At 37.5% G+C, this 10436-nt stretch overlaps 1 protein-coding gene and 1 long non-coding RNA gene across 2 annotated transcripts; both read right to left on the reverse strand.

Annotated features, from left to right (window-relative positions):
- Window positions 1-4514: 4514 nt before the first annotated feature.
- On the reverse strand, window positions 4515-6813 carry LOC127093200 (uncharacterized). Its single transcript, XR_007792474.1, has 2 exons — window positions 6321-6813; window positions 4515-5704 (listed from the first exon to the last, which is right to left on the reverse strand). It is a non-coding gene; the product is annotated as an uncharacterized LOC127093200 (long non-coding RNA).
- Window positions 6814-8305: 1492 nt separating this feature from the next.
- Window positions 8306-10230, reverse strand: LOC127094669 (protein MAIN-LIKE 1). The gene is made up of 4 exons (XM_051033474.1): window positions 10072-10230; window positions 9657-9826; window positions 9165-9571; window positions 8306-8435 (listed from the first exon to the last, which is right to left on the reverse strand). Coding segments are annotated over exons 1-4 (708 nt in total). The 5' UTR covers window positions 10073-10230.
- Between the last annotated feature and the right edge of the window lie 206 nt (window positions 10231-10436).

Here is a 10436-nt window from a genome sequence, read left to right on the forward strand (position 1 = left end):
ACCTAGGACACTTTGGGTGCTAACACCTTCCCTCTGTGTAACAAACCCCCCTACCTGTAATCTCTGGAATTTTATTTGTTTTGATTTGAAAACTTCTTACCCTTTGGGTTTTGTTCTTACTTTTGCCTTTTCCTTTGGAAACAATAAAAGCACGGTGGTGACTCTGGTTTTATTGATGTTAAGTTTATCCATAGCTTGATAGTCATGAATTTACCGCTACACTAAGATTTTATGAACATTAGCAAAGCAATGTCTTGAGCTGAACATAAAAGATCCCCTGAGGACAATAATTTTAACAATTCTTCCATGCATGCTACAGAGCAGTTTAATCAAATTCGTCGGGACATGGGATTCAACCATGGTTCCATTCAAACTAGCATCAACAACATGATTCATTATCAAAATGAGAATCATGATCACTATCAAGAATTTTATAGGGAGATGTGTATTGTTTTAGATGTTGAGTATAGTAATGAGGGTGTGGCTTGGTACCAGGGTAGGAGACATGAAACTAGGGGTAGTCGTGGTTGTAGGAATTAGTTGAGTTTCATTGTGGACCAACTCTTTTTATTTATAGTAAGTATGCACGTTCTCGTTGAACCTTTTATCTTTGTAATTCCTCTGAGTGATTTATATGTAGTTGTGAATTTTACATGATACTTCTCACACTTTGTCGCTTTGTCTCTTTTTGATGTTGTCAAAAGGGGATAAGTTCATGCAAGAACAAGGTCATAAGATGCACATTTTCAGTGGGAGCTATGATCAAGACGACAAATACTTTTTAAGTTTTTCCATCTTAAAAAAGGGGGAGTATGTGAGTGCAGTATCCTCTTAATAAATGTTTTGAATGATGTCAAAACTAGGACACTTAGTATTTGTGTACATTGGATCTTATTGTCTATGTCTAGATGTGCATTTTGATATTAGGACACTTAAAATCAGGTTAGATAGGCTATTAAACTGTTAACATTATGATTTTTCATGAAAAACAGGTCTATGGGTCAATACATCCAATATATGGTTCGATACATACTGAAGGATTTTTGAAATAAAACCATTGTCTTTAATGTATCGAGACATAAGTATTTGTGGGTCGATACATAAGTCGTATGGGTTGACTCATCCTAGGTTGAAGTCAACTCCATCTAAAGCTTTTGCAAGCCAAAAAACTTTGCCTTATTTGTATAGACTCCAAGGGTCTATGTATCGACTCCTAGGCTCTCTGTATTAACTCATACTTATTTGGAGTTGTAGCGGTAAAAAAATTTAGATTAATCTATTGATTAACTTAACTCGCAAAGCAAGAGTCGCCACCACGCTTTTATTATTTCCAAAGGAAAGGGAAAAAGAACGAACAAAACCCAAAGAAATTTTAAAATAAAACAAATAAAAACAGAGATAAGGGTCTAGGGGTTGGTTATGCAAAGGGAATGTACTAGCACCCTAAACATCTATAGTATTCTATAGGAACCTCTTTGAAAATCTGTGCATTTTGCCTTTAAAATGGTGTTGTTGTTGGTGTAAGCCCTAGAGGCCAATACTTTTGGTACTTGTATCGAATTATTTATTAATAATAAAAGGCTTTTTCTTTATTACGTTTGTTTAATAAAGTCCCTAGAATAGCTAGTCTGTTTAATGTATCAAGTATGACTTAATCATGAGATCACATTAAACATAAGGACACTATTCTTAAAGTATCTGTAGTCGAGTTTTATTGTGAAGTGGGATGACATTAAAGCATTAAGACTATTATGTATATAGACTGATGATCACATCTCATGGATCATGGATAAGGAGTTATCAAGTCTTAAACATAGGTATGAATATTAAGAGTAATATTTATACCGGATTGACCCGCTATGAGAATACTATATAGAAAGTTATGCAAAGTGTCATAAGTTATTCTCATGGTGATAATGGTGTATACCACTCTTCGACCTGAAACCACTATGGACCCTAGATGTAGAGTTGAGTGCTTTATTGCTGATCAAACGTTGTCCTTAACTGGATAACCATAAAGACAATTGATGGGTACTCCACGAAGCATGCTGAGGGACATGAGTGACCTAGATGGAATTTTCCCATCCTGCACAACAGGATAAATGTCTATGGACCCAATATTGAACTGGACAAGGATGACACGGTCTATGCCTTGTGTTCAATATAGAAATAAGGGCAAAAGGGTAATTATACACATAAGTATTATCACAGAAGGAACTGTCATATCACATGACATTTTCGTGTCTTGGGTAGCAGTGATGTGTTGCTAGATACCGCTCACTGTTTATTATGTTAAATACATGATTTAATATAATTGTCAATGCTGCAAAAACCTACAGGGTCACACACAAAGGACGGATTGATGAGAGATACCGTAAGGTACGGTGCCCTTAAGTGAATTGTAGAACATCGTAAAGGTACGGTGTACTTAAGTAGAATACGAAATATGATAAGGTACCATGAGCTTAAGTGATTTTGGGCATATTATAAGATATGTGCCAAAATACACTTAAGTGGGCTTTTTAGCTTGAATTCCACACAAGTGGTTCTATAAATAGAACCCTTGTGCAGAAGCATTCAAAAGCGGTTGCATTATTTTCGTTTTCTCTCTCTCTCTCTCTCTCTCTCTCTCTCTCTCTCTCTCTCTCTCTCTCTCTCTCTCTCTCTCTCTCTCACTCAAAGCCTTCATTCGTACCAGCTAGCACTGAGATTGAAGGAATTCGTTCGTGTGGACTGAGTAGAGACGTTATCATCGATCAACGTTCGTGATCGCTCTGTGGATCTGCATCAAAGGTTTTGATCGTCACAAGAGATCTGCACCAAAGGTTTCAATCGTCACAAGAGGTAAATATTCTATCACTGATCATGACCATTCGTAAGGATCTCTAAAGGAGAAAATTTTAATTTCCGCTGCGTTTTGGATCGCAATTCTCCTTCAGTTGTTTGCAAAAGATTTGGGAGATGAGAAGAGAAATGTTTTTTTTTGTTTTTGTGTTTGCCAAGACTTCCTGAGCCTCGTACCAACGTACCCACAAAGTTTAATGGATGATCAAAATCTCGTAGTTCGTGGTAAAAATAACAAAGATGTTTGTTTTGATTCATTTTTTATGAAAAAACATTTTGTCATTTTAAGGAGAACGCTCAACTAGCCACCCACAAGTATGTGAACTTTGCATCACCACGGAGAAGGTGCTCCAACTTGGATAAATATCAACAAGTATGTCACTAGCTCTCTTAGGTGGAAAAGAATTATCATCAATACTATGGGGATAGGAGAATTACATCTCAAGTATGGAAATGACTCATGTCTAAACTTTGAGAAAAAGTTTTAAAAGAAAAAATGCACAAAGGGCACAAAATAGTTTGAATGAGTTATGTATTTTTCAAGTCTTTTGAAATTGGTTTGAATATGCTTAAGATGTATTATCATTTATTAAGAAAAGATTGTGAAAACCACTTTACAAAAGTCAATGTTTATTTAGAAAGTGGTTCAAGTTTGAAAACAAGAAGGCTTTTGAAAAATAAAGAGAATATTTTGAAAATTAAAGAAGGAGAGGAGATGAAGAGACTATCCTAGAACATAAAGTAAAAGATAGGGAGGAAAGATCTAACCAATAGATATCAAGCTTTATGACATGAGTCAGGCAAGAATTCTCTCCTTTGGATTAAGCCTTAAGCAAGCCAAATAAGCAAAGAATAATCCATGTGTCAGATGAAACCAAAGTAATCAAGCCAAGTCTTCAAAAGAAGCCCAAAGTCAAGGGTACCATATTGTCGTACCCGAAATTTTTCCCTCCCCTTTTTACTTTTCACTCAACCTTTGACTTAAGATTCATCTGTACACATCCATATTCATTCACATGCATCATTCACTCATGCTAACACGTCGTAATAAGCATCATAGATGCAAAGCTTGTGGATAATTAAAAAAACTAGGGTGTTGCTTGAGGATTATGATATTGCTCATCATATGGAGAAAACCTTAATTCCATGCCCTCTAGGATCTTGATTCATGGAGTTCATATCATGACATTCATCTATATATTCAAAACCCTAATCCTTGAGGCTTCAGCATGGAGACCGCATCATGATGCTCACCTATGCACAAAGCCTTAGTTATTGATTTTGGGTGCCTATGAGTCATGTGATTTGCATTGGGGGTATTAGAAGTTCTAGCTTCTTGGTTCATGTCATTAGTGGATCATCTGGTTTGGAAGCCTTACCTATTGGTTTGAAGTCCTTGATTGTATGACTTGCATGGAACCCTAGTTCATGGATTGTAGTATCTGATCATTTTGGTTTGAATCGTGCTTTTGTCAAGTTCAATCATTGATTAACCATGGCTTACTATATAGTGATCCATTTGGTTAAGGTTGTGTTTCGTTCATGCTTCATTCATGGTTTCCCTCGAGTCCATAACCCATTGATTCAGTCTTTATAGTGCGTTCATTAGTTCTTGATTCATATTTTTCATTCATAGTTCACTTGGCCAAGTGTTATAAGTCCATAGTCCATTCAAAGGTATGATTCAAATGTGAATTTTTGAAGGGATTTTATTTATTTGAGAAGGAATACATTTTGCATTGACTTAAAGATCATTCTATTCAAATGAAGGACCGTTCATTCATTCATACAACACTTACATTGTCCATTACAAAAGAAAAAGAAAAAAATGCAATTTTTACAAAAAGGTTGACTTTTGGTCATTTGTTGACCTTTTGGTCAACCAATTGACGAAAGTCAACCAACCTTTTTCCATGACCAAAACCCAAAGTCAATTGACTCATTTTATCCACCCTAAACCTTAGTTCCTATTTTTACAAGTAATCTTCCTCGTTTGAATCTTCATATATCCACATTCCCCTTTTTGATGTTGCCTTCACCATTTACTTCAGTAACAAGCCAAAATGCAAGCCAATTTGCATGCCTTTGTTCAAACTCTCCATGCTTCCAAATGCCCTGTACAAACAGTCCAAACCCAGTTCATACATGTACAACCTAATGCGAGCATTATAACATAACTACATACAATCCATACATGGTCATACATGATGCATAAGCCAATTCCAAACCATTACCATTATAACATACCATTCATAATTATAAACAATACATAGCTACAATGAATCATCCATCACAATTTCGATCAATTTGGTACAAGTGTGTACCCGCAGAACTTATTCTTATATGGATGTGGAGCCATGTCCAATATGCCAGCAACAATTCCATTCTTCATTTAGGATCCATCGTCCATTTAGAATTGCCCTCAAAACTTTCATTGTCCTCGAGCATGCCCCATTTGCTTCCGTTGCTGCAATCGCATGGGTGACATTTGAGGTCCAACACTTCGTCACTGTAGCACGAATCTTGCTTGAAAAATTAATCAAAATCACCTTTTCTTCATTTGATAGGGCAGATCCACAAAATACCATTTTTTTACCACTATTCTTTAAACCTCCCCAACAGGTTGTTTGGCTGTTGAAATGGCAGTTGAGATGAAATAATATGCTCTTGAATTGACTTTTTCTTATGACTGGAGTTCTCAATTGGAAATGTGACATTTGAATGAGAGGGACATAGCAAGAGATAATACACATGATCCCTGCGGCAGGTAGAAATGTTCATTGCACAAGGGACATGATAAGTTATTTTACACAATTTGACAAAGCAAACATGAGTCACCACCTTGCACCAACATAATAGTCTGCAGCAAATGAGCAATGCAACCACATTAACAGCAGACCAAGACAGACATAAACATACAGCAGCAATAGTTTAACATTCTAACAGACTTGATACCTAAACATTCATTTAACAGAAACAGAGGCAAGGTCATGACAGAAACTCATTTGAACCCTGCAAAATCCATTTGACAGATCACAAATAGAGTCCAGAATAACACAAATGCAACACACAGAGAATCAAAACTCACTAACTGATTTAAAACTTTTGAAATTAACTCTAACAGATTCCTAATTTGTAACTAACTCATTGTGAATTTCAGTTGAATTTCATTTGGCATTTCTAACAGAATTTGGAAGTACAAAAACCCTATAAATATAATCACTCCACACTTCTCACGTCACGCTTCATAAATCTCAGAGCAAATGCACACGGAGCATAAAGCTAAATCATTCTGAACACTCTCAACTCCCTCACATCACTCTCGCTGCAACTCACAAATACTTATCTCAATCTCGCACCAACGTGACAACAGCAGCAGGGACGAAAGTTGCGAATAAGAAGGATAATGGAGAAGAACAGAAAGAGAAAGAGTGAACCAAAGCAGTGGCAGAGGAAAAAGAGAATGATTTTGATACCTGTTATTCGCCTAAAAGCATAACACCGGAGCTCCGATTCCGCGTACGTAAACAACCTGATTCGACAAAGCCAATCCAGTAAGCATTCTTCTTGATTCGATTATTAATTCATACACGGTGCTTCACCATTCCACGCGCGAGATGCAAAGTTTCATAGATCTTTAGTTTCGATCTTGAATCTTGAAATTCGGAGTCGATGAAGACGACGATGAATTCGACCGGATGATGAAGCCACATGGTGAATTTGAATCTGTGTACTGCTCATACATTTTTCACAAATCGAAGGAGAACACACACATGAAAACACGGAATCCACGAAGACACGGTGCTGATGGATCTCAAAAGCAATGGTTCTGGCATAAGCATTTATTTCATCTCCTTGTTGTTTCAGCTTTTTTCATTTAAGCAGATTATAACACTTTGACCTGATCCACTTTGTTGGTTGGACACGGATTTGGATCCGGTTTCTTGGAAATATTTGGGCCTAAGGCCCAAACGCACCACCTTCTTATCTAGAAAATTTTACCTTGTACCCCTATAATTAATCCCATACCCCTACAAAAATTTAAAAATTCCCATTTTACCCTTAATTGGTTTTAACCAATTTACCATTTCATTTTTACCATTCAGTTGAAAATTACAAAAATTACACTTTCACACCCCTCGCACCGGAACACCTGCAAAAAGACTTCCGGTATGTATTTTTCCAAACCGGAAGACTTTTGGGAAGACTTCCGGAACACAAAAAAAGCAAACCGGAACACTTAAGGAAAGAGTTCCGGTTCACATAAAAAAAAATTCAAAAAAAATTTGCATACCGGAACTCTTTGGAGAAGTGTTCCGGTTTGCTTTTTTTGTGTACCGGAAGTCTTTCTTTAAGTCTTCCGGTACGTTTTTTTTTTTTTTTTAAATTTTGTTTTTTTTTTTTACAGAAATGGAAAATCTTCCCAAAATATGTGTAGATACTACTGATGTGTTTATGACGACGGAAAGATTTGGTACACGAGAAGAGGTTATCAGATGGATTAAAGAGGTTGGAATCGACAATAAAGTAACTGTTATTATCAGTCGTTCAGATACTGAAACGGGGAAGAGAGGGAGAAGTAACAAAATAATATTTGGTTGTGATAAAGGTGGGAAACACAAGATTAGTGATAGTGGTACCCAAAGTGCGTCCAAGAAATGTGGATGTCCATTTAAAATCAGGTCGACTCCGGCGAAAGATGGATCTGGTTGGAAGATTGATGTAAAATGTGGGTTACATAATCATGGTTTACCTGATAGATTAGAAGGTCATTCGTTTATTGGTAGGTTGACCACAGATGAGAAGCAACATGTCGCTGATTTGGCAAAGAGACATGTAGCACCTAGAAACATTTTGCTTTTCTTGCAAGACAAGTTTCCTGAGAATGTCACTCGTATTACGCAAGTATACAAGCATAAGAGTGTGATAGAAAAAGAGATAAGAGGTCCAAGGAGTGAGATACAACATCTGTTTAAGCTTATTGAGGATGCAGGATATGTGTATTGGAGTAGAAAAAAGGATGACTCGGAAGTGGTGAGAGAGATATTTTGGGCACATCCTGATTCAGTGAAGTTGTTGAATATATTTCCATTGCCACCGGTCACATTAGATTGGAAGAAATTTCGTTCTCATATAGCAACTACTTGGATGCTAGGATTTGCAGGACGTATGCAACATTGGCAATTACTTACACCTGTATTAGCATGATTATGTAATCAAAACATAAATATGTAATCAAAACATGAAATCTATATTATTATGTCTATTATATTCAAAGCTTAATACATATAATCAATGTGAACGAGAAATATGCAAAGCTTCAAATAAATCAGAAAACTGTGGATCTTCCTCTTCAGCATTAACCTGTCTCAGATAGCGACGAATCAATGTAGATACACGAGCCCAATCAGGATCAGATGGCCCGGCGTCATATACAGGAACGGGTACCTCTCTAGGAGCGTCACGATGGGGAGGGATCAGCCGTGGATGGGAAACACGATAATACCACTCCAGATAAACCGTCTACTACCTCAGATGGAGTGGTGGCCACGGAAGATGAACCGATCACATCGACAACACTCTGATGGTAACTGATCCAATCAACATCAATATCCGTCGCCATCATACAATCCAGAGGCGGGGATGGAACATACTGCCTATACCCGAACTGACGTAAACATCTATCAGGCAAGTATGGAACAACTGTTTCACCCCACTTCAAACAGCCCCTGTAAAGACATATCTCATCAAATACACGCCATGCTCTATGATCCTCAAATGGTCGCCAGATGACGTCGGTAGGTGTCAGCTCGTCCAAAATAGGTCGTAAATCATCGACCTTCAGGACTCCCTGTCTATACGACCATCTCATCGCTCGGGGAAGACCACAGTTTCCAGCAGGATTCCAATTCTCCCCTCTTTTTCCAACAGTTGGAAAATACTCGTGAATCCAACACTGTTACAAAATAAAAACATAATAAATAAAACAAATTAAGTTACAATATTTTATAAAATGAATCCAACACTTAATTAACAAAATTAAATTATATACATGTAGGAGAGTAGGATATCCACCTAGCTGTTTGCAACTGTACATGGACGCATCTCCAAGATATCGGTAGAGGGTAACTAGTGCAACTGCTCCCCAACTATATCCTGAACATCCATCCAAGTCCCTAAACAGGAGGAGGTATCGTGCCTCTACAAGTGTAAAGGTCTTATCAGCAAATATGGTGGAACCCACCAACATCAATAGATATGCTCTAGTCGCATATGCCCAGCTGGAAGCAGCCCTATGATGTACGAATATATCATATAACCACTCCAACTTGTAATACGACCCCTTGCAGCTCCGAACATGTGACTGTGCCTGACTCTGTGACACTCCTAGGTAGTCAACAGCAAGTTCAACAGCTAGCTCTTCAGTCACATCCTGAGGACTCCAAAAGATACCCCTAATGGGCAAGTGAAGTAGACATGCGACATCATATAAAGTAATGCTCATTTCACCAAACGGCATGTGAAATGAAGATGTCTCTAGATGCCATCTTTCCACAAATGCAGAGACAAGATTTGTGTCTATCTTGTTCAGACTCGTTCTCTGCAGTGAAGCTAAACCGGATCTAGATACCCAACTCTCCATCTGTGGTGGAAGAGCCAATGGAACCCTAGAATTCAACTTCAGTCCATGTCCGGCAACCTTCAACTCTTTCTTTGGTCCTCTTTCCTAAAAACAATTAAAACACATATTAGAAAACAAATTATAAAATATTCAACTATTATTCATTTTCAAATATAGTCCGTTTACTTACCTCACCGAACCATATATGTCGAGCAACATGATGCTCGTACTTCACCAAAAGAGATGTATCGTACGGCCCTCCTGGATATCCAGTCGGCTCAGCTGCAGCTGCAGATGAAGATGCACCCCGGTCTAACGTGCGGACTGGAATCCGGCCATCTGCACCTCTTCTTCGAACCACTGCAAAAATAATGTTAAAAAAAATAATTAAAAAAAAAAAAAAAAACTTACGTACCGGAACACTTCAAAGAAGAGTTCCGGTACACATCATCCAAACCGGAAGTCTTGAAGAAAGTGTTCCGGTATACAAGTATACAAACCGGAAGACTTTCTAGAAGACTTCCGGTTCAGTGTCCATAAAAACAACAAACCGGAACACTTTAGAGAAGTGTTCCGGTATACACTTTTCAAACCGGAAGACTTACTCTTAAGTGTTCCGGTATACAATGCAAAAACGCCAAAAAAATTTCTTCTCCGGAAGTCTTCAACGAAAATGGTAAAAAAAATTTGAAACGGAAAATATACCCTATTTATATGAGGGTATTTTGGTCAAAAAAATTTAAATGTAGGGGTATGGGTACAATTGTAGGGGTATAGGGTAAAATTTTCCTTCATCTATCCAAACCCTATGGAACCGAGACAGCATCACCTTGCCAAGGCTTGGGCTTCACATGTTGAGCTCATTCGAAGTCTCTCTCCAGGCCCATTCCTCATATTTTTTTTGCCTTTATTGTATAATCTAATTTGCATTTAGGGTTTCTCAATTTTGATTAGTTGATATTTAGTTTAA

This window comes from Lathyrus oleraceus, chromosome 6 (assembly GCF_024323335.1).
Source record: "Lathyrus oleraceus cultivar Zhongwan6 chromosome 6, CAAS_Psat_ZW6_1.0, whole genome shotgun sequence".
NCBI classification, from domain to species: domain Eukaryota; kingdom Viridiplantae; phylum Streptophyta; class Magnoliopsida; order Fabales; family Fabaceae; genus Lathyrus; species Lathyrus oleraceus.

Coding starts and splice junctions, on each gene's coding strand:
- LOC127094669 (XM_051033474.1), bottom strand. Junction 9,572..9,656: donor GACATATATGGTTCGGTGAG/GTAAGTAAACGG, acceptor AATTGTTTTTAG/GAAAGAGGACCAAAGAAAGA. Junction 8,436..9,164: donor TCGTATTACAAGTTGGAGTG/GTTATATGATAT, acceptor TGATTGGATCAG/TTACCATCAGAGTGTTGTCG.